This window comes from Telopea speciosissima, chromosome 8 (assembly GCF_018873765.1).
Source record: "Telopea speciosissima isolate NSW1024214 ecotype Mountain lineage chromosome 8, Tspe_v1, whole genome shotgun sequence".
Lineage (NCBI taxonomy): Eukaryota > Viridiplantae > Streptophyta > Magnoliopsida > Proteales > Proteaceae > Telopea > Telopea speciosissima.
This window is the reverse complement of record NC_057923.1, coordinates 54,552,252-54,577,406: the sequence shown is the minus strand read 5'-3', so window position 1 is coordinate 54,577,406 and position 25,155 is coordinate 54,552,252. Positions and strand designations below refer to the sequence as shown.

The window sequence follows — 25,155 nt, the reverse complement described above, 5'->3', positions numbered from 1 at the left end:
TCTAAACTAAGGCACATTTCTATGTGGAAATTCACCATATGAATATCTATGAAATTAACACAGATTAGCCTCTTGTCGTAGGTGTTACCATGCCAAATGAAGTATGACACTTCACTAATTACTGCATGACAATACATGGGTTAATTACTTAATTCATGTGATAGATGACCAGTCGACCAGAGAAGCATCTCATTAGTATAATTTCAGCTTAAATGAGTTGATTAAGTAGCTAAAATTACAAAGGATGTCATTTTCATTTGATGGCACTTTGATAAATTTAATACAACCTTGAATCAGAGTTTAAGCAATTTTCCTCGCTTAGTAAAGGGCATACCCAATGCACAAGGCTCCTGCCACTGCGGGGTCTGGGTAAGGTCATAGTGTACGCAGTCTTACCCATGCTTTCACAGAAAGGCTATTTCCAAACTTGAACCCATGATTTCTTGGTCGCAATGGAACAATCTTTACCGTTGCACCAAGGCCTCACCTTCAACTTTCTTTGTTTAGTTTGGAATAAAATTTATCATTGAGATGTTTGTGGGATTCTCTATCACATAAACTAACCCATGTACTACCAAGTGGTAAACAATGAACTGTTATACTTCATAAGGTATAGTATAACCTAAAAGGACATTTCTTTTTGTTGTTGTTATAAATAGTATCCTAGACTATCTATTGAATGTATAACATTTTGGGGACCAAGTTTCCTTAAACCTTGGTGAAAGAGAATTCCTTCACCGATGATCATCATTAAGCTAAGATGGGTATCTATGAATAAGGACTTGACAGTAGACTTGCTAGGTGAACCTTCGTTATAAGTGAAGAAAAACTTTCCCCATAGTATGGTAAGAAAATATTAAGAGGAGAGCTACACCACGGCACACCTCTATTAAAATTAACTCAACCCTTTCTCTGTTCATCCTATCTAAACTCTAATGTCATATTAATGGTTGTTAAGAGTACCAATGATCATCAATATACAATCACTATTTGGTATAAGTAAAGGTGTCAATTCGGTACGGTAACGGTATGGGAAAATGATACCATACTCGATATGGTACGGTATCGATATAGAGGTTGATACCGATGGTACATACTGATACCGTACTGTATTATATATAATAAATAAGATATATAAGTATATATGTATTAAATATATATATATATATATATATATATATATATATATATATATATATAAGAATATAACATACTAAATATAATATATTTCATATTATATATACTAATTTATATAATGTTGTATACCGTATTGTATAATACCGAATAAACCATCTATCGAATCGATATTGTACGATAGGGTATCAGTATGGGAAAAAGGTACTGTACTCGGTACGATACAGTATCGATATGAGGTGTTTGGCTTCGGTAGCGTACTGACTACCGGATACCATTGATTGACTAGAGATGTAAACGGATATTCGAAAATCCATACTCGATCCGCGTTCGTATCTGTTTAGGAGAATTCGAATCCGTTCGAAACTAATCGGATACGAATTTGATAATCCCCCTATCCGATCGATTATTATCCGTTTCGTTTCTCAATCCGACAGTAATAAAATATCTGAAATATATCTTTGTGTCCGTCTTTCCTTTTAAGTTACCTTATTGGATTTTGTTATCTAATTTTTATAATTTTATAAGTTAAGATAATGTGATTCTTTTTCTATATTTTCTATTGGTTTATATATATTGTTTATGCAATGTGATACATGGAATCACATATCTATGTGAGAAAATCAAAGACTAAGAAGAGTAAAAGAAAGGGTAGTTGTTGAACTCTCAAGTCTCAACCCTAATCTTCATTATAAAAACGATAAAGATGTCAATGGATAGTCGAAAATTCGTATTCGATCCGTGTTTATATTCATTTAGGAGAATCCGTATTCAAAAAATCACTATCTGAATCCATTAAAAAATCGATAGGATATTATCAAAATATGTCCGAATATAAACAAATACGAATATGATAATGTCACTATCCAACTGAATTCGATCCGTTCACATCTCAACGATTGACACCCTTAGGTAAAACATCGGCCTAAATTTAAAAATAAATGTTTTCTAACTTTTTGTATTGCATATCTAGAATATTTTCTCCCATTTTTTAATCTTTGGGAGAAGGTTCCACGATATCAATATACTTATTGCCCTCTTACTCATAGATTTAATCCATGATATCATCAAAAATTCATGATATCTGTCACCGTCAATATTGGTACCGATACATATTTGCCGTATTAGGCTATATTAATACCGATTCTACATTAAAACACTATTTTTCATAAAAAAAAATGATAAAAAAAGCCACACCCATATTATATTGGCCGATTCATATCAGTCGATATCGATATGAATCTACTAACATGGCTGATCTAATATCAATTCCTAAAATTGTATGTGCTCTTATATGGTTATTTGTTTTTTAATTGTTATCCCTTCCTACCTTGATCATGTAGGTCCCATATAACTATTGGGTGGCATGGACGATCTCCCTCTCTCTCCCCCCTCCCCCCACCAAAAAAAAATATTGGCATTGTGGAAAACCCTCACCTTAAATTTTGTATAATTTTTAAGGCAATAGATCATTGCTTGGTTGTGTAGCTCAGCACCTGTACGGGGGCCAATGAGAATGTGCACAAAGGTATTAACACGGATGAGATTTTTTATTTCAGGAGGGATTGGACGATAATTTAGTGTGTTTCTATATGTGCATTGAAAGTTGGAACATGCAACTATGCAGTGTTAATTTCCCATATTTTATAGGGAAAGAGAATGCTACCTAGATGCGTTCGATACGCTGCTCTTAAACCCATACGCAGGAACGACCAAAATGATCACCACACCCTTGGGAAATTCTGTATTTCCATGAAGGCCCTGCAGTCGTTTTATATTAATTTTAACAGCTCCAATAAAACATTTTAGGATGAAATAAACAAAAGTTTAAGTGCGTCGTTCTCGAGATCTCTTCTTAACTAAGGAGTTTTTTTAGGAAATTAATTTTGCTCTTTTAGAGAACAGATTCATATATCTGAAATCTAAACGACAAGGGCAACCACCTGAAGCCTGAAGGTGATAATTTTTCAATTATTAAAATTATTAAAATGATTAAAGGAGATAAGAATAAGATTAATTGGGAAAAAGGCCACGTAACCACGTGAGATCGTCGGATAACGAAATGAGCGTATGAGACCATGCACAGCATCATGACGCCTACACAGGTCGGTGTGCCGGCCGACCAAAAAGGATAAGAGATCACGTGGACCATGGTTTCAACTCTCAAGGGGTAGTTAGATCGGTGAATCGGCTGATTTGGACCGATCCAAATGACTCAGACCAAGGATTGAGATATCGGTATCAATTTCTGTTGGTATCGGTATCGGTCTTGACCGATATAGATATGATCTAGTCGATCCGATGCCAATTCCTTAATCCATGACTCAGACCAATCTTCGTCGAATCTTTTATATGTTTCTCATCAATTCCAATTGATTTGGATTGTAATCAACATTACCTGATTTGATCCTAATTCCACCTTGGTCAAATACTCAAATCCCTCAAGGACGAACAAAAATAATTCTGTTTGATTTTAGTTTCAAAAGTTAGAATCTTTTCTTCGTTCGATTTGATGTTTCACAATTAAAACTATTGAATTGATTCGAATTACCTATTTTTTAACTGAATAAATAGCAGGGTAAATTTATACATATGTTTTTTTTAATAATTTTATTCAATGTGGATGATAATTTGTTATTATTTTTTTAATATTTAGAAAAAACTTGGTGGATTATGACCTTAACAAATAAGGTTTTTTTTTTTTTGGTTGGTAAAGACGTAAAAAGGTGGCTCAAACACCAGAAATAGAATCTAAACCAAATATGAAACCGAATTAAAATCAAATAAGAAATTGAAAATGAAACCGAATAAAAATAAAAACCGAACCAAGTTGGTTAGTTTTTATTACAAAAACGTAATTCTATTTTTAGTTCAATTTGATTTTGATTTTTCTACATTTCATATTTTGAATCGAACCAAATCAAACCAAACCAAATAACCGAAATTGAAGCAATTGACACCCCACCCCTATTATGGCTTTGTTAACATAATTAATGCAATCTCATAGGAAAGTTCTATGCACCCATTTACATTCCTACCCCATTCGTAGTGGTGTGGGCCAAATGCATCCCAAGGTGAAAGGAATCAGGAGCAGACTTTCATCTTTATTAAAAATTGATGATTTTTATTTTTGGGTAGAAATTAAAAATTGATGTTTGGTATTGAGGTAAAAAGTTCACTTTGTAACCCTATTTCTCTGTGTTAACGAAGTTATTTTCATTGGATTATAGATTAGTATTTTGTCGAACCATGTATATCTCAGCATTGTAAATTTTTTTTTTCTCTATGTTTCTTTTTTCTCGCTTCATGGCTAGGTTTCTAGTTTTTAGAATTCTTGCCCAAGGATAAGCTGAGGGTGGGCCTTGGTACAACGGTAAAGGTTACTCCATAATGACTAAGTGGTCACGGGTTCAAGTCAAGAAACAACCTCTCTGCTTTGGGCTTAGGCTATGTACATTATGACCTTTCTCAGATCCCGCAGTGGCGGGAGCCTCGTGCAATGGGTATGCCCTTTTGCCAAAGGATAAGCTCTACGTTAACTTAACCTAGTGAAATTTGGTCGGTTAAAGTTAGTTTTGCCAAATGAATATTGAATCTATATTAAGCTAGTGTGTATCTTATTATCACCAAGTAAGTGAACTAAGAAGTTGTAATCTTTTTTTTTTTGCTCCTTGTCATATTCACAAAAATTATTTAAAGAAGTATTTTATAAGGACAATACTATCATTTAACATGTAAAATGCCCTTGATATTAATCTATAAGGTTTGAAAATGCCCTTGATATTGATCCAGAAGTCTCATCAAACAATCGAAAGTGGTGGATAAAGAGATTCTATGTTCACTGTGCTGAAAGAAAACTTGATCCCTAAGCACGTTAATGAAAGTTAATGAAAACTATTTTTGCCACCAAAACAAAAGGCCAAGGCTTTTGGGCCAAGATGAAAAGAGATTTACAACTAAGAACATATCTTGGCCTAATTTTTGTCTGGGTTGGGCTGAATTTTCAGCCCATTGGGCTTCCTAGGATGAGGTCTTTTTTTTTTTTGTGGTAAACCTAGGGTGAGGACGAGGCCTCCATAATGGTTCAAGGAATCGGTATTGGATCGGCTGTATCGATCGATTTGTAGATATCGATACAGATTCTTGATCTATACGATACCGATCTCAGGGTACTGACCAAGGGTAAAAATGTAAATAAATCTGATTTTTATTAAAATTTAAGGCTAATACCATCTGATCCAGATCGATATGGACCATTCTGGATTGGTATCATATCGATATCAGCTGATACCAATCCCGATCCTGATACCAATTACTAAAACCCTGATCTCCAGTTTAGCTTGGGCCCACCTGACCTAACTTAATTTACTTGTTTTACATTCCTATTTGGGTTCAACCAGAACCAGACCCAGCCCAGTTTCACTTTTTTTGAGAAAAAAAGGCCCTGCGAGTCTGGATGAACCAACAGTTAGTTAAAATGGGAATGATAAAAAAAACACTTTATTCGGTACAATACATTTAAAACGGCTTAAGATACGAAAATGATGACAAAAAATACGGTCAAGCGTTTCAAAAATGGAAAATTTTGAAATGGCAATAAAAAGGACAGGTCGAGTTATGAAAGTTTGGCTTTGGAAAATATTGGACCAAAAAAATGACAATATATACATATAAATTGTTGAAAAAATTCATATCTTATTAATTAAATATTAATATTTGATATGTGGACCATAAATTTTTATAGTATTGAATTATTTTTTTAAAAATAAAAGTTATGTTTTTATAAGTGTTTTTTTTTTTTTTTTGCTAAAAAAAATGATTAATGCATTTAAAATTTTTATTTTTTAAAGGCATTTGGTGACATATAGTTGGAATCAATTCAGAAAATGACAAAAAAAGGAAACAACAAATAAAGAACAATGTTTATAATACGTTTCAACTAACTCATACTCATTGTTTATGGACTAGTCCGGGTTATGGTTAAGGATATGAGGCTATGCAACCTCAGGCTAAGCTAGGGTTGCCGACAATCCGGATCAATGCAGTGTGGATCCATCCCTACACCCGTTTGCAAACATTGATGTCAAAGAAGAATACAAGAAAAAGAGTCTTATCAGACTACGTGGCGCCTGCGTCAAGCATAGAGGGAGTGAAATGATAATTTTGTCCCTATGAAATACGAAAATTTCATTCCTATTGATGCTCCACGGGTGTTCTCATTGGCCTTGCACTAGCGTGGGCCAGTGATCCCCCACACGAAGAATAATTAGTAGGAGGGAGCTAGGGAGGGAGGGTAGGGGGAGGGGACAGTTCTGAAGATAATTGGCCATCGCAATATTGATGTGAATGGGACCTTTGGGTCTCAAAAGAATGACCAATCTTGCTTCCTAAGAAGGCTACTGATGTGGCTGCCATGGCCATTTTGGTTCTCACCTCCCAAGCTGGACCATGGAACAGTTACTTTTAGGGTCACCATACCTAATTAATAGAACCAGTTTTCTTTCACCCACAATGGACAGAGAATCTTTTTTATGGCCCACCTAATTCCTGACATGATAAATTTGTTAGGTGAGCACATAAATGGTTCTGATGGGAACTTGAACGGTCCAGATTTTTTGGAGTTTATTTTGAACCGGACACGCATCTATCCTAGTGGACCAAACTGGAACCACATCACCGCCTTAAGTCAAGCATGACCATCAGATCTACGTGTACATTCGTCCTCTTCATATGTCCTTTCTGAGTGGGGTCCACAAAAATAAGTGGTCACAGTCTAACCTATTTTAACGGAGGGAATTTTCTGTCAAGTCTCTTAAACTTAAAACATAGATTTATCCAAACTCCAATATAGAACACTTTTTTTTGTGATTCGCTTAATAAAGCAAACTTTCATTTCCCTTTTTTTACTTTAAAATATCCAAATTATCCTTCACACATTTTACTTTCACCTTTTAATCTAAATCCTAAGTATGCATTTAGATGATCCAACTATGCAAAGTATAAAAAATGAGACCAGACCGGTTGAACTAATTCAAATTGATCGGACCGAACCCTTATTTGATAAAAGTCAAAATCGATCAGACCGACCATTTGGACCAAAATTCAAAAAAAAAAATTAAATAAATAATATATATATATATAATTCAACTTTTTTTAAAAAACACATTTTCATTTTTATATGTGCATAATTGAGACCAGACTGATATTTGATCAATAAGGGATCGTTAAAAGAAATCAATAGCGGACAGTTGTCAATCATCAGACCGATAGCTATCAATTTTGGATTGGTCTTTTTCAAATTGAACTCCTTATCGGCATGAAATTGGACCGTTCGACCATTTGACAACCTTATATATCTTTTTAATTTTAACTTTCACATGTTCATTCTGAATCCAATAAGGTATGATATTTAATGTATGTGATAAATATGCAAATTGATCAATATTAAAGTACATTTTTATCTATGTATTAAATTAGTCTAGATACATATTAGAATAATTTAATGTTTAATTAGTTCACTAATTATGTGAGAAATTGTAGAGAATGCATTCCATGTGATTGAGGTTATCCACATGGATGTTAAAGCTTAATATACACATTAAAGAGATATATAACATTAATAATTATACATACATAGTGTTTTTTTTGGGGTAGAAAAGAGCTTTACTGATCAAGTGGCCCGCATTGGCCTTCAAGCATACAAAGACGATGAAGCCAAGGAGTGGAAATCGGCCAATCTGTCGTACACAAGATGGAAAGGGCCTTCCTAGCCAAGGTATCTGCTACAGAATTCACATCCCTTGGAACAAAGTAAAAAGAAACAGAAACAAAGGAGGGGCACAGAGATCTACAATCAGCTAGGGCCACTGCCGCGTCAAGAGGGGGCAAGCAAGCAGCACCATGAAGAAAATTGACAACCTCACTGTTATTCGAGTCCACCTGCAGATGGGTAACACCCAAGGAGATGGCTTTTGACAAAGCTGTACGAACAGCAAGGGCTTCTCCATGAACCATCGAAGAGAAGCGACAAGGCATCGAGAGAGCCGTAACCTGAGCCCCAAGATGATTGCGAAAGATGATACCCAAGCCACCCAACGATTTCCCTTGCTGGAGAGCAGCATCGCAGTTGACTTTCAGGTATTCATAAGGCGGGGAACGCCAAAAATCAACCGGAGCAATCGGCATTGGCTTTGGGCACTTGGACACAGGAGATCCCATGTTGGCACTACAATACTCCTGGAAGGCTGCCTCAGCAACATTAATGACCTCTTGAGGAGTCCAGACTTTTGTGTTGAAAATCAGATCATTACGGGCTCTCCACAAATACCAATAAAGAAAAGAAGCCCGAGTAATACATAGTTAGGTCATCTCAATACGTTGTTAACGTTATATTTAAAGTGCAATAAATAAAAATTAGTGAAAATATGCCAAAGGATAATCTAGGCATTTTAAAATGCCAAGTAAGAAGGAGTGATGAAAATTTGCTTTATTGTAGAATTCCAAAGAAGTATTCTATATAGGAGTTTGGGTAAATATTTATTAAATTTATAGAGATGGAATTAAATATTCCCTCGATTAAAAGATCTTAATAGAGTTGAGTGGCACAAGTCATCACCACATCCTGCTTATGGTTTGACGGTCGAGATTCCACATAGGGAGAATGATGGAGTTCCGTCTTTATAACACCTTAGGATTAAACGTTTATGGATCAAGTTTCTCTTCACCTATGGTGAGGGGTAGGGGTGTCAAAACCTAGTCTAGACAGCAAAAAAACCCAGATCGAACTAAACCATAAAACTTAATGGAATGGTTTGCCATTTTGGATTGGGGTATGATGGGATCGGCCAAAAATTGAACCGAAACGAATGAAACTCAAAAAAATAAGGGCAAGAGATATTATCTACACAAGTGTCTGGGCCAGTTGGGTAACACGCCTGGTTATCTACCCAGGGGGCAGAGGCATCATTCCACGGGTGCCTCATGAGAGGGCGTAGGAAACACCATCAAGTAGATTGTGTATAATGTTATGTATAGACAAATTAATTATCCATTGATTTCAATATAGTGAGAAGATTTCTGATTGTGAGGAATTGTTACAAATCAATGAGTATAAGGTTATGAATAGAGAAATTGATTTATAATAATGCTTCCATTCATTTCCTTTTTCACTATAAAAATTAGTTCGATAGTTAAATAAATATATTTGATAGTAAAGCTCATTTTGTGATTTCAATAGTAATTAACTATCTTAATTTTTGTTGAATCAAATTTTCAGGGTACCAATTGTTAAGATTTAAGTAAAATTCATCATCAAAAGATAGTCATTAAGGAGAAGGTGCCCAAGTACCTAAAACCCCTCATATCTCCATTCATATCCAGTGTGAGATTATTTTTTTTGCCTTCCATGTGAAACCCAAAAATCTCCCCCTTCATGCGGGAGTTACCAAGATCTTTCCCATCTCCCCCTCCACACAAGATCACACCAGGTTTCTACGCTCTGGCTTTTCTTCAAGTTTGACCCTGCCACAACCTTGACTTTGATACCACTTGTTAGGACTTGGGTAACACTCATTCTCAAAAGCTAATCGTTAAGAAAAGAGTGTCCAACTACTTACAACAACCGCCTCCCCCCAACATTCTCCATTCATATCTGATATGAGACTATTTTTTCTGTTTTCTACATGAAACCCCAACACCAACGACTTCTACAATGCTTTTTGTAAAGAATTAAGTTTTACTTTACCCTGATTAAAGAGACAATCTCTTCAGCAATGGTAATAAGATGCTATGATTGGCATTTATTTCATCATTAATTCCCAATCTCCCACCCCTATTGTTCATGAGCTACCATTCATTCAACGGTTCATTCAAACAAAAAGGCCAAACGGGGTGGATGAAGAGATTCTCTCTTCACCATGGGTTGGAGAGAAAATGGTTCCGTTTATAAAAACACCATTAACATTAGGTGGAGATAGGTACTCTTCTGCTCACCTTTTCCATGTCTTATTAGCTTACCCTATTCTTTTTTGCTTGTTAAAGACATAAAGCTAACGCCGGTAGTTATTTCCCTTCAGCCAACGGTTTAAAGCACCAAGTATTATCTCTTCCCCCTCACCTGTTAGGCTGTTACCACCTGCTTAGACTACCCAAAAAACAAAAAAAATGCCCTTCAAGTCTTAAATGATAGTGACATAACCCTTAGCAATTCCAAACTTATTTGATTACAAAACAGAAATCCTTCCCATCTCCTTGTTCTGGTTCTTCTTCTGGAAGAACTGAGTGAAGAAGACAACCTCAGATTCAGTAACTGTGAAGCTCTCAGGTAACTTTGATCTCTCTCTCTCTCTCTCTCTCTGTTTCTCTCTGTGTGTTAATCTGTCTAATTGGTTCTTGGGTTCTTGGGTTAGAAGGAAGATTTGAATTTCTTATTAAGAAGCTTGGAATCCTACATCAATTTTCCCAAATTTGGATAAGAATCAGCTCTGTAAGAGTCTCTGTTTTATTACTCTGCAATTTTTAAGCAAAGTTGCCTTCCAATCATTCTCTATCTTTATCTACTTTGAATCTTTATAGTCTGTAAGGAGAACTATATAAAACCCGAAGAGCAGAGCTGCAGAAGAAAAACCCTCATCAGAGTTCATGAAATCTAGCCGTTAAAACTGTCCATTAAAACAGAAAAAAGGAGAAAACCCTCCAAGAAGAAGAAGAAGAAGATAGGGAAAGTTTGTTTTTTTTCACAGGGATCTTTTAGTTTACAAGGACGGAGAGATGTTTTCTCCTCTGTTAATCTCCTTTGTGGTTCGATTTATGATGATTCGAACTCGCTTGTATTACACGGTTCATGTGATGTAAAAGAGTTCACTAAATGCAAGAGATGATGCACTGCCGTCAGATTAGCATCTTCTATTGCCTTTGCTTGTGATAAAAGTCACAAACAAAAGAAAAAAATCTTGATTCTCGTTGAGCACACATGGAACACCATGGACCGCCGACCAATGGAAGTAGCAACGGCAACGGTAACAGCAGCAGAGCAGGAATGTCACGCAACACCTACAGCAACGAAGCAAACTTCGATACCAACATGGTTATCATCCTTGCAGCTTTGCTATGTGCGTTGATCTGCGCCCTTGGATTGAACTCAATCGTACGGTGTGCTCTACGTTGTGGCCGTCGATTTGCTTTCGAATCTCCGGGTGAAACTGCGGCAAGACTTGCTGCCAGGGGCCTTAAGAAGAGCATGCTGCGTCGGATTCCAGTTACGGAATATGGGTCGGGTATGGGTATTCAGGCGACAGAATGCCCGATTTGCTTGGGAGAGTTTGTGGAGGGAGAGAAGTTGCGTGTCTTACCTAAATGCAATCATGGGTTCCATGTGAAGTGTATTGACACGTGGCTTGTATCACATTCGTCTTGCCCGACGTGCCGGCACTCGTTGTTGGATCGGCCTACAGTATCGGGTTCGGATGTGGATAGTGGGACTGGCCCAACCACCGGAGATGGTTCTGTGGTTGTAGATCTCGACGATATTAGTTGAGGGCCTGAGGCTGGAATAGTCATTTCACCCTTAAACAAAAATCTGATCTTTTGGGGGTTTTTTTGTTTTCTTAATTTTAAGGAATGTAATTTTATAGATCATAGAGAAAGGAGAAACAAAGAGGGTTTTTTCTGTTTTGGCTTTTTAAGTGGGAGGAATTTTTCCTTTTGTATAGAGTAATTATTGATGGACCATGGGATTAGTGGCATATAATTATGATTTTATTGACCTTGTCTGATGCTTAATCCTTTACTCATGTGACGTCTTTCCTCATGATCCAAAAAATTAGAAATGATTTCTACCAAAAAAAACAATTAGAAATGATGAATGGTTAATATTATATTTTTAGTAGATAAGTGGGGCCCATCGTTGCTTATACCCGACTCAATATATGTGTTTTTCTCAGATCTTTTGCTTTCGTTTCTGAATGGTGATTTTGGAGCCAACAAGAAACTTCATTTAATTGGTAATTCATCTTAAATCTGGTGGCTTACGGTTTCGTAAGGCTATGATTCACAATAAACCTCTCATTTTAAAATTGGGATGACGTCTCTTAAGCGAGGACACTTCCCTGTTGGTCAGAACTTTGAAAGCTAAATATTATCCGAGTACATCCTTGTTTGACACTAAGGTATTATCAAAAAGAGGGTCTTGGACTTGGAACAACATTGTCTATTCTCATTCTGAAACAGATGATTTTTCGTTAAAATTGGTAAGAGTAACAAAAATTGCTTTTGGTTTAACCCTTGGATTCCTTCAATCCTTGGATTTTCAATCCCACCTGAGAATCTATTCATCTGGTTAGGGATGTATCTCTCATTATGGGTGGAACATTGAATTGCTCACTAATTTTTTGCCATCTGCTTTTGTTTGTGAAATTCTAAAGATCACTCTTATAAAATTTGATGATCAATGGAGTTGCTCTCTATCTAAAAATGGGCGTTTTTCTTTTCAGCTGGATGCAAAGTTCATTACTACACATACTCAGTCTAGCCCCATCCACTCAAAATGGTGGTTCTATTTTTGTAAACTTAATATACATCTGAAATTTAAAATGTTCTTTTGACGTGTTTTAAATGCAAGACTGCCTATTAAAGCAACTTTCTCGAAATGGATGTCGGTCGAGCCTACATATGTTTTATGTGGTTCTTGTGATGAATCTATTTGGCATACTTTCTTATCATGTGATTGGACTAAGCATATTTGATCAACAAGTCCTCTCGGATTGAGAACAAAGCTTCTCTCCAGCCGCACCATGGCACACCTGTGTGCTTCCTTCTTTCTCTCAAGAGCCCTGGATAAACAATCTTTTTTTTAAAATTTTTCTCAGCTTTTATTATTATTTGTTATTATGTCTAGCACGTCAGAAACAAGTTGTTAAAGGATTGGCTCTGATCCTTGCTTGGTGTCCCAGTATGTAACTAAGTGGCTCTCAGAGCTAAACATTACTCCCGCATCCCTAGTTCCCACGAAACTTCATCCCCCATGCTCACCCCCTCCCAATCTTATGGCACATGCTTCTAACTCCCTCAACTAAGATTAATCGATTGAACTTTTTGCATTTTGCTAGATGGATAGAGTGTCTTGTCTTAACAACTTCAAGCTATCTCACAACAAAAGATAAAATGGAAGTAGAACTATTTGGGATTTTGCAAGGGTGGAAACATGTTGCAAAATAGATGATCAAGCTCCAAGAAATATGGTGCAGTAATAGAGATCTATGTGATTTGGTACATCTTTCTAATGATACGTGTCTACCTTGGACCATAGTTAACATTTTTCTTGAGCTTGCTAAATCAACCAAATATTTCACTAATATTTTTTTTTGGTAACATTAATAATTTTTTTTAGTAACATACTAATATTAAGTTCTTCTGGAATGCTAATGATAATTTCTACAGTAAGGTTAGGTTTTTGGCCTCCAAGGCTGTAATGGAACATTGTAGTACTCTTCAACATAACCATGCTGTACTTTCTTCTTCCTACTTATAATATTTTGCTTTTCATAAGGGTGTCAATTTAGAATCGAAATCGAAACCGATCGTTAAACATTGAATTGAATCGAATCGAATAAAGTCAGTTAAATTTTGGTTTCAAAATCTAAAATCTCTCATTGGTTTCATCAAACTGAACTAAATCACCCATTTTCAAACTGAATAATACATTATATTCTTTTTTAATGTTTTAATTAACGTGGATGATAAACCTTGTTATATTTTAATGTTTGAAAACAGTTTAATGAATTATTACTCTAACAAACAAGGGGTTCTTTTGTTGTAAAGAAGTAAAAAGTTTGCCCAAACACCTAAAATATGGCCGAATACAAACTGGATTAAAAATCGAATATGAAACCAAATAAAAAAACCAAACCATATCGGTTTAATTTTGGTTTGAAAACACATGTTCTTATTCGGTTTCGGTTTCCACATGTTGTATCTTGAACCGAACCAATTGACACCCTTAGAAACAAGAGTAGAGCACGGGAGGAGAGGGAGTCCATCAATCCATCCTCGGTAATCCTAGATAGCAGTTAATTGGGATAGTTTTGGGCTTTTAGATCCATTGCAACATGATTCGGACCGAAATTAGATCCAATTATTAGAACCTCGGTTGGTCCCTTTCTCAGATGTCAACTTTCAACCTCATCGGAATTGCATATTACTGGTCGAAATACCATAGGTGTGTACATGGGGATGCATGCCAATACACGGGATGATAATTGATTGATAGGCAAAAGATTGCTACTAAAGTTCGTGTTAAGATTTAAAAACATCCATATATGTATGTGCATTCCCATGTAATGTATGCATATGCACTCCTCTATTATTCTAATCACTATTGTGCATTCTTTTGGATTTTCAAAACTTTATGACACTTGGCAAACTCCATATGGCTAAAATTTTACATGTCCATGTAATCTACCACATGACAGATATTTGAGCTAGTTGTGTTGAGAAGGCTCTTAACACAGTTGTGTTGAAAGAATTCATCGTTTGAGAGGGAGAATGTTCTCTATGCCACCGCGTAGCCTACGCCCAAGCACGCGCAGCTTGTGCAGGGGGGTAGGGTGGTTATTGCGCCCACCCCCATGTGCCTAGACGCAGGCTGCGCTACGGCACAGAGAACAACGCCCCATTAGTTTTCCAATTCATAAAAGTAATTGTCACTTAAAATTTTCTTATTATGATAAGGGAGAATGTTCTCTGTGCTAGGGGCGCAACCAGACACATGGGAGTGGGCGCAATGATCACCTTGCCCCCTTGAGTGGCAGGCCCATGTGTCTAGGCGCAGCTTGCGCTGCGGCACAGAGAACATGAGCCCTTATGATAAATAAAACTTCTTTCCACCATATCCATTAGTGGTAAGAGGGTCTAGTATAATTGGACATGCAACACACAGTAGGTGGTCCAAGCATTAGGAGTATGGATAATACTCATGATAATCATATGGAAAAAGTTTCCTACAATATATTCCCCTGTCACACGGGGTTCTTTATTATTTTCTTTTTGCATATTTTGACCATGTATGACATATGAATCACGAATCTTGTTCCACGTAGTCATTGCCTGTAGATTTCTCCCCGCACTGGCATTGTGGGAGGCTATTTCCCTACTCGAATTCGTGACACCTAGGTTGTAGTGAAACAATCTTACCGTTGCACTGAGGCCCACGATTCCCTTTATCAATGGTTCATATGCCCTAGTGAAAATTTTCGTCTTACTTTTGCTCTCACCTCACTTTTATTTAGTTCTAACTAGAAGGGATTAAGCCCTAACCAACAAACAACGAGAACACTGGTATCATAAATTTTTCCGTTCTTCGTAAGCCATTCCCATGGAAATTTTGGAAAGGGTACCTTGACCGTCTGGGTAAGATGGTTTCTCTTTTTGGCACCTAATTTGCCTTGTGGAATGTTAATTCGGTCATTTTCTTTAGTTGAATAGATATGGCAACTTTTTTATGTTATATATTGTCCACTGATCTTCTAGAAATTTAAGAGAAAGTTTGCATTCGCCATGCACTGAAGGTTTATCATACTCTCCTAGGGTTCACAAACTCCTACAAGGTTTTAGTATATTCTCAAAAACACCCTCTGGATATCCTTCTGAACACATTTGAATCAACGTAGTGTCCATCATTTATCAAAGACACTTAAATTTTCAATGGTTCTATTTTTTTTCAAGAACATTTGATTTTTAGTCATATTCCCAAAAATTTTTACGAGAAAAGTACCTCTGAACCCCTGGGTACTATATGCTCCCTTATAGAGATTCTTATATTCAATTTTTTTTCATATAAAAACCTCTGAGAAGGGACGTAGGGAACCCTTACTCTTTTTTTTTTTTTTTTTTTTTTTTTTTTTTATATAAAAAATGTTATTTTGTGAAAATTATATGATTGGAAAAATAATCTCTCCCTCACTCTTTGACATTCTCTATCCTCTCTATCCTCCCTTGACAACTCATTTTCCATTCTTCTCATCAGGGATTTAGGAATTGATATCAGTCTCAACCAAAACCAACCAGATCGGCCTTTCTATTAGTCTAGATCGGATGGATCTACCCTTATCTTTCTTTAAAATTTGATTTTTTTTTTTTTTTTTTTCTATTTTATCTTTTGGTTTGTACTGATCCATCGATACAGGATCGACTAAAAAATCTGTATCAATCAATACCGATACAAATCAACATGTCACCATGGTCCTCATTGGCTAGCTCCTCCACCTTTATCGGATTAGAGAAACCCTTTCACATAAGATAAGGTTGAAACTATGGTGATTGAAATGACAATACTTTTAGAAAAGTTTGAGTTTCCAACGGAATTCCTATGTAAGTGGCACATATATATACAGTTACTGGTAATAATTAGAAAGTCATTTCAAGATTGGGAGTGGAAGCTAGAATTCCACTTTTAATTATTTTTTCTATGACCATTACTTGTTTGAGACTTGGGTTCTCATTAAGTTAATTTGAATGGTAATGTTTGGATTATGGAATTCCAAGGAAAGGAATCATCAATTTTTATGGGCTTAATTACGAGTTAAGAATCGAATATTTCTTCTGCTTTTTTCTTCAACTTATATACTTCATATCTGTGGGCCTAAAAGTAATAATGGTGACTTTGGATTCTTAAGCTATGGAAGTGATTGATTGATGAGAAACATTTAAGATTAAGGGGAACATATTGATGATGAAGACTGAAATGGAACTAAAGGGTTAGGTTTCATGTTATGTATGAGATACCCTTCAAAGATTTCATCCACTTTTAAAGTTACACAGCACTAGTGCCTTCCACTTAGTGTTGTGCTGTTGCACTAACATCGTACCAAAAGGACTAACTTTTTCCATCTAGGATTGGATTTAGTTCATGGTATCGGTGACGATATGCTGATATCAATATCGATATCCATATGTATCAATCGTATGAATAACACATCGAATATATGAGAAGAGGATAGTCGCCAGACTTATCATACACGGCATGGACAAGGCCTTCCTAGTTAAAGAATCAATCAAAACATTTGCTTTTATGGGTTTGATGGCGAGAGGGGCAACTCTTGAAGGGTTCTGAATAAGAGTGATGATAGCTACACATTTCGATTCCATTAACGGCTCTCTTGCTCAATGAGATCAGATACCCATTGGGCATTGCAGTTAGGGTGGGGGTTGTATGTTGTACCTTGAATTTCGAAAAGGATTCTGTCTAGCACCCTGCCCGGGCTGCACGTGCAGCGCCGGACACAGCGAGGCATGAAAAGGCCACCTTACCCCTACTCGGGTAAGGTGCTCGGACAAGGGTAAGGCGGTCTCTTCACGCCTCGCTATGTCTGGCACTACACGTGCAGCCCGGGCAGGGTGCTGGATAGCAGCTGAGCCCCTTGGATTTTGATAGGGATGGAACCCATTTGTCCTACCATATATTCACCCAGTTATCGATTCCCGCCTTCCACACTGGGCTCACCTTCAAGACCTTCCTCTACAATACTCCTCTAAGCCAATGATGGGTTGCTCCCAATCTAACTTCTAAAAAGTCACAGCTAGGATAGTAGAGGGATTTCTAAACACTGCCCAAGAAGAGTACGAATCAGAAAAGAAACGCCAAACAACCTTAGCTAATAGGGCCTTATTATGGAAAGCCGGATCTCTAAGACCCAGACCCCCCTTTCCTTTGATTGGCTAAGTTTACTCTATGATCGCCAGTGTATTATTGGCTCCTTAGTCTTTCCATCCCAAAAGAAACAAGCAACTTTTTTTTATAGTACACTCATGCATAGTCATAGGGAGCTTAAAATGGGATGCGACATAGTTGAAAGTAGGAAGGGCTACACCTTTCACCAGGACTGCTTTACCCACGTGAGTGAGAAACCGTTGGGACCAACCATGAAGTTTCCTACTCATTATCTCATTGATATCTAAAACAAATCCACCTTGCACACCTCGAACCCTATATGAAGCCCAAGATACTTCGAAGGGTCGTCCACATAGGGGATTTTGATGACTACTAATCCAACGTCGTAATTGAAAGACAGTGTTAGGGCTAAAGCACAGGCTAAACTTCTTTATATTAATAGCCAACCCACTGGCCTTATAACACAAGTCCGCACAACCCTTCAAGTTACATAATTCCTGAATCCACAATTCTGAGAAGAGGAGACAGTCAGCTGCGAACAAAAGGTGAGACAAAGGCAAAGAGTGATTCCTCACTTTTATACTCTGGATGAGGCCTCTTAAATTCCGCATGTGAAAGAACACCATACAAGGCTTGGGAGCTCAAGATAAAGAGAGCAAGTGAAAGCGGGGTCACTCAGTAAATTATCGTCTCCAGTTATCTGCCACTTCATTTCCTCTAATAGAGGGGAGTGGACCCCATCCTGGCAGTGTGTTCGGGTAGGGGGTAGGGTGGACATTTCCACCCCCCTATGAGAGTAAATGGAAGAAATGGAGAAGCAGATAAATGAAGAGTATAAAGATCCGGGGTCACCCTGTCTGATAAGGACTTGGTTATGGGGAGGCGGAGTGGGGGGGGGGGGGGGGCTTTTTTGGGGTAGAGGGGGTGGGTAATGAAATCTCAAGTTCACCCTACGGTAAATGTGGGGGAGGGGGAAGTCAGTTGAAAAGCCCCAAACGAAAGAGCCGAATCCGTAGAAAGCTCATCCTACTTGGTTAGATGCTTCCAACTGTTGGATAATAATCGATTAGAAACTAAGATATTTATATGCGTATGCGATTAGTTTCTGGATGGTAATTTTTTAAATACGGATTCTCCGGAACAAATAAGAACACGGATCAAATATGAAATTTTGACTATCCATTTACATCCCTACTCTTGGTGCTCTGAAATAAATGAGAGACTCGAAACTTTGTCCGTTAAACCACATAAAATCCACTCTTATTTTGTTGAACATACTAGCAAAATGAGGTAAACAACAGATTTACTCTGTTTCACCAAAGCAGAAAAAGGAACACAGCCAGAAAGGAAAAGACCCCCCATTTCATTTTCATTTAGACAAGAGAGCTGAAATGTTATCAGCCAAGGAAGCAATGGTTGTAGGAGAGACCCCCCTTGTTCCTCCCAAATACCATTTCTGGATCATCTCCACAACATTAGCATTCTCCACTTTGATCTTCACTTCATCTTTTCCTTCAGTTGCAAAACTAATCTGCAAGAATTTAGCACCCAAAAAAACACATTAGATTATGAGTCAACCTAAGAAGATTTATATAATATAACTTCCTTACCTCAGCAGGGCTGGGAGTTGCAGAGAAACTGAAGGTGATAATGGAGTCCTTCTTGAGGTATTTGCTCTGGAAGAATTCGACAACTTTCTCAAGGGCTTCTTCTTCTTCTTCCTCATACTTATCAACTGCGGCCAATCGGTCCCTCACTGCACTCTCTAGTTGCACTCCATACTGTGAACCCTTGATTTCTTTGATCACCACAACTCTCATAAACTTCCCTACCGGAGCTGCAAAATGAGAATATTTTTTTGATTCAGTACAGTGATTTTTTCTTTTTTGCGTTAAGTATTCATCCACCCATAGAGGACGGTTCATCCACCATCCTAGCAAGGGTTCACAAACCTCTCCTCGGGTTTTAGTATGTTCCAAAATACACTCCCGATACCCTCTCCCGCCCTGTCGTGAATGAGATCTCATTAAATGTGGGTAGAGAAAAATTCGGTCCTTTTTTTTAGTGTGATGCAACGGTAATAGTTGCTCCATTATGACCAAGTGGTTACGGGTTCAAGTTTGGAAACAGTCTCTTTGCGAGACAGGTAAGACTACTACATTATGATTCTTCCCAAACCCCGCAGTGGCGGGAGCCTCTGCAATTGGTACGCCCCTTGATATGATTTTTCACAAGCAAGAGTTTTGAGTTAGTTATTAAACCTGAAATAAGAGCTTCAAAGAAGTCATCATTCTCAGAAAGCTCCTTTCCTGATTTACCCTTCCATGGCTGTAAATGGCTCACAATTTCAGGTTCCAAATAAACCCCAATTGCAGTGAACTTGATCTGAAGGAAATGTATCTCAATGTCTGTAATACCTGCTTACACAAAAACACACAAATAATTACTACCACCAAAGATTTCCGGATAACTTGATTCTCTTTCTTTCTTTTATTTTATTTGGGAGAGGGTTCCCTCCGATGCCCGTGTGCAATTTCAGGTATTGAATGGAGTAAGTACGGAAAATCCTTAAATATGTTTGGGGATTTCAAGATGTTTGGGGGCATACAAAAGGGGTTGAAGGAGATCTTCCCCGCCCCCCGTCCCCCGCCCCCCCAATTTATTTATTGCAACCAAACCTGCCTTTGGGGACGGCAAAGGCGGTGGTCATCATCCAGTCAAGAACATGTAAGGGATGGCCTTAGATTTGTGGGTGAACCTTTCACCATGGGTGAAGAAAAACCTTCCTCTTATTTATTTATTCTAATTTTCTGGGCGGGGTTTGGGTCAGGGTTACGGTTGCAGGGATTGATAAAACAAGATCTCATGAATATGATATTTGACAAATTTTTAATCCATAGCTATAATTAATCAGACAAATTGTCTGACCATGCTATCTCAAGAGCCCACTAAAACCTATAGGCTACTTTTGATGGAAATCAAATCAATATTAAAGTAAAAAATTTTTAAATCATTATCTCACATGATGGGATCTGGCTCTCCTCCAACGGAAATTGGAAGATCCAATCCAATCAATACAGAGGGGTTTAGTTTATAAAAAGGGGGGATGTCTTACCGTGACCAAGCAGAGATAATGGCTTTGATGTGGTAATCTGTGGAGGAAAAGGAATCTCATCGACCATCACCATTTCAGTACCCACTGTAATATTTACATAGAAGGACAACAATCCAGTCAAGAACACCACAAAACTTGCAGATAGATCCAATTAATCCAATAATTAAGGAAGTAATGAAGCAAACCCTGTTAATGTTAACTACTAATTAATTAAAGAGAGAGAGAGAGAGATTACTTGTTGTTCTTGGTGCAGAGGTGCAAAAGAAGTGCAGAAGAAGCTGGGGCTTCAGGGGGGTTTCTTTGGTTGCAGAAGAAGAAGAAGAAGAAGGTGGGAGAGAGCTGGACGAGAAAGAGAGGGAGGTGGGTCTTAGATATTTAAGACTACGGATTAATTCTATGCCAACTAACTCTCTTCCACGCTACCATCCACCGAACCAGTTACTTATGGGGGGGTAGGTAGGTATAGTGAGCTTGTGATATATATATATCTCCTTTTCTTCTCTCTGCTTCTCTTACTTGACTGGCAGATTTTAATGCTTTATCCCAATTCCCCAAACTATTCCCAAACAACGGTCGAGTTCAGACCTGCCTTTAGGGTGTGGGATCCACGCCCCATGGAGGGGTCAGATTTGTTCCCACCCGTCCCCATGTGGGTAGTTGATACGGATTCGTAAAGCAGTCTCTAGGTGGCTAGATGAGTGAAAAATGTTATCTTATTGTGGACATCGACGGTGATGACAGAAGGTTAGGGGTGTCAATGGGTCGGTTTGGTTCGGGTTTTTCGATTTCGGTGTGGCTTTTAGAGAAACCAAGACCAATCCAATAAGAATTTTTCGGTTTCGGTTCGATTATGGTTTCGATGTGGTTTGGTTTCGTGTCGGTTTCAGTTTATGATAACGGGTTGATATCGGTTTGGATTCGGTTTGATACCGGGTTTTTTTAAACAAGTTGGGTTCGGTTTGTGCCTATTTTCTTCTCTTCCTCTTTTCAATTACATAAAATATTTCTTTAGCCCCACACTTAAAAATGAGATCAATGGAACAAGCATTGTTACAAATCAATTTTCCTATTTTCATAACCTCATACTCATTGATTTGTAACAATTTATCTTACAACCATAAATTTGCTCGCTAATATTGAAATCAATTCAATGATTCATAACCTTAAACTCATTATTTTCTTATCGGTTTCATTCGGTTCGGTTTGTTATCGGTCTGTCCGATGCAATCCAATTTTCAACCGGTCCTGTCATACCCCTGTCCAAAACCAATCTAATAAGGATCGGTTCGGTTTGGTCTCGGGTTTTTTCGGTCGGTTTCGGTCGATCTTAACGGTTTGGGCTAGGTTTTGACACCCTTACAGAGGGTACTGTAGTCATAGCGAACCCAGCGAGATAAGGTTCACAATCGAATCTTCTATCGGATGCCATGGATTTTTCTATCCCTTTTACTTTCACCAATCTTAAGTCTGATTTGGTATGATTTCTACTTCAATTCCAAAGGGTGATTTTTATTTACGAAATTGTCTGGTTTGATTTTTGTATCTTATTTTAGTGGAATAGAAATTCTGAAATAGCTGAGGAGCTGTTTTAGAATTTTTGTTTCGTGTTTAATGAACACATGGTTAATTTGATGGGTAAAGTAGTAATTACATGTTTAAAAATTAAAACACCACCCTTCTTCTCCTAATGGTCTCACCACCACCATCCCACCAATACCACCCCACCGCTGCTCACCACCACCACTGCCACCACTCGCCACCACCACCCTTCCCAAAGAAATATGAAGAATCTATTCTCAGAAATTGAACTATCAAATATAAATTTTTTTATTCTTGAAATATTTCATATTGATACAATCAAAACAGTTTCAATTTATAGTCAATTCAAAATTGAATTAGAAATCATACCAAATCTGTACTAATTTTATAGCCCTCTAAATTTATAAAGTTCAACATCCAAAGTAGCATTGGTTCATTAAAGGTTCTCTCCCTGATAATATGGTTTGAAGTATCGGTATTGGTATTCGATCAGCTGTATCGGCCGATCCCGATACCCGATCGATCCTATATTGGTGGAACAGTACAGACCAGGGTTATAGCTATCAAAAACCCGATATTTTAGGAAAACCACGTGCAAAACTGTCCAATATGGGCTGATCCATATCGATATTGTATTGGTTTTGGGAACCTATCCAATGAAAATGTTTTATGAACATGGTTATTTGATAGAAAGGTGCGCTATGAGGGTGTCAAAAATGAGACCAGATTGATTGAACCGATTGAAATCAACCGACCGAACTCTTTAGTATTGATTTTGGTTTTTTGAAATAGTTAAAAGACCGAAAACAATCGAACCGATGGGTAAAACCATTTGGACCGAAAATGAAATTTGGAGATGGATTAAAAACCGAAAAAACCCAGTAAAGCTGATAAAATTCAATATTTTTCCACGCTTTTCTTTCCTGTATATGAAAACCGAGACCAGGTCGATAAGGATCATTAAAAGAAACCTGTATTGAGAAACCGACCCAACCAAGAGCCATCGGTTTCGGTCTTTCGGATTGGATTTGGTCAATTTAGCTCCTTTTCGTCTAGAACCCGGAGTGAACCAAAGAAAAAAGAAAAAAAAGACCGGAACAGGACTGAACTGACCGTTTGACACCCTTAGACTGCACAGTCTGCACTATACCGCCCTAGTTGGGGCAGGTTGAGCTGTAATAATGGGCCTAAGCTCAGCCCAAATCTGGCCAATTAATAAATGGCAATTACGTAATGGACCTTTCGTAGCCCAGCCCAATTATAGAGTTTGAAGAGTTAAGGTTAGCCTCCCTAAAAAATTGTTCAGGTTTAGAAGCCACCACTCAGCCCAGCCCGTTTAAAAATTTATTATGGGCTGAGTTCAAATACAGCCCGTTTATGATTTGTCCTGAGCTTGGCCAGGTTATGTGAGCCTGGGGGACAACTGCTACCCTAAGCTTCGGGCCCACTATTTAACCTATTGAGCACGGTTTGAGGATTCGGTATTGGCGGAGACCAATACTGAACCCTGGTCGATCCCGTCTCGATGGATTGGTAAGGACAAGGGTAAAAATATAAAAAAAAATGGTAAGTTTGCTGATCCAAACCGATACAGACCGATCTAGATCGGTATTGAATCGATATTGACAGAGACTGATACCAATACCGATTACTAAAACCCTGATTCGGAAAGAATGTTTTTTCTGGCCGTTCCCACAGCTGTGTCATGTGATGCTATAGATATAACAATTTTGCCAAAAAAAAATTCTATAGACATAACAAGGAGATACCCACTCGAAAACCACTGATTTGGAATCTTACTCCGTGATTGATAGAATATCATGAATCATGGACAACAATACTCATGATCTGATATTGACCATCAGATTAAAATCTTACTTGTTGCCTAGGCTTGCTAGGGAGCATAGATCTTCATCCATGGCCCCATGACCCTGGATCTTTTGCATCATGAAAAATAACCTAAGGACATGAAAACCATTAAATTAGAATGTAACACAAAGCTGAATGTTGTCCCAACTAATCCAGTGAGTGATGGAGCAGTCAATGAATGGCTCCACCATACATCGAGCCAGGTTCACGTTCACGTATGAGAACGGCTCATAGCCGTTCAGATGGAATCCACCCTGTGGGACCCACATGGAGTGGATTCCATCTGAACGACTGTGAGCCATTCTCATATGTGAATGTGAGCCTGACTCCCACACATTAGCCATTCCTCCTACCATCAATGTAAGGGTGTCAATCTGTCAGTTTGGACCGGTTTTGGTTTGGTATCACCAATTTCAGTGTGAGAATAAGTGAATCCAAAACATGTTCCAATAAGGGTGCATCGGTTTGGGTTCGGTTTCGATTTCTCTTATCATTTTGGTTTTGGTTTATCATGTAAATATATTTGGTCGGCAAGCATGCACGATCGTGTCCTCTCTCACAAGGAGTTGGAAAAGTCATTAACCCCCACCCCTATTTAATACATCGAAACTCCCATCCTCTCAGATGCAGCTTACATAGTCGTGTATGAAAACTGTCCCCATATATTTAATAGAAAAAAAAAATTTGTACTTTATGAATTTCGAGTTGGTATTGGTTTCTTATCAAGTTACATCGGTTTGAATTTGGTTTTTAAGTTTGGTTTAGTGTTTTATCGGTTGCGGTACAATCGGGTTTGGTTTCGGACTTTCAATGTCACAAAATCCCAATCCAAAAC

The 25,155-nt window shown here is 37.8% G+C and overlaps 2 protein-coding genes across 3 annotated transcripts; one reads left to right on the top strand and one right to left on the bottom strand.

The window, feature by feature from the left end:
* Positions 1-11,086: 11,086 nt before the first annotated feature.
* LOC122670732 (RING-H2 finger protein ATL74-like) lies at positions 11,087-11,668 on the top strand. The gene has a single exon (XM_043867705.1). The coding sequence runs from the start codon at positions 11,105-11,107 to the stop codon at positions 11,666-11,668; it is 564 nt and encodes a 187-aa protein (XP_043723640.1). The 5' UTR covers positions 11,087-11,104.
* A 7,354-nt stretch (positions 11,669-19,022) lies between these two features.
* Positions 19,023-21,214, bottom strand: LOC122670731 (chalcone isomerase-like protein 2). 2 transcript variants are annotated; one of them, XM_043867703.1, is made up of 5 exons: positions 21,151-21,214; positions 20,913-20,996; positions 20,059-20,214; positions 19,408-19,634; positions 19,023-19,328 (listed from the first exon to the last, which is right to left on the bottom strand). In XM_043867703.1, coding segments are annotated over exons 1-5 (630 nt in total). In that variant the 5' UTR covers positions 21,152-21,214; the 3' UTR covers positions 19,023-19,166. The 2 variants fall into 2 exon arrangements, with proteins under 2 accessions (XP_043723638.1, XP_043723639.1); XM_043867704.1 differs by having other exon boundaries at positions 21,148-21,166.
* Positions 21,215-25,155: the final 3,941 nt, after the last annotated feature.

Coding starts and splice junctions, on each gene's coding strand:
- LOC122670732 (XM_043867705.1), top strand. CDS start 11,105: ATGGAACACCATGGACCGCCGACCAATGGAAGTAGCAACGGCAACGGT.
- LOC122670731 (XM_043867703.1), bottom strand. Junction 20,215..20,912: donor ATTATCTCTGCTTGGTCACG/GTAAGACATCCC, acceptor TTGTGTAAGCAG/GTATTACAGACATTGAGATA. Junction 19,635..20,058: donor CTTTGAAGCTCTTATTTCAG/GTTTAATAACTA, acceptor CTCATTTTGCAG/CTCCGGTAGGGAAGTTTATG.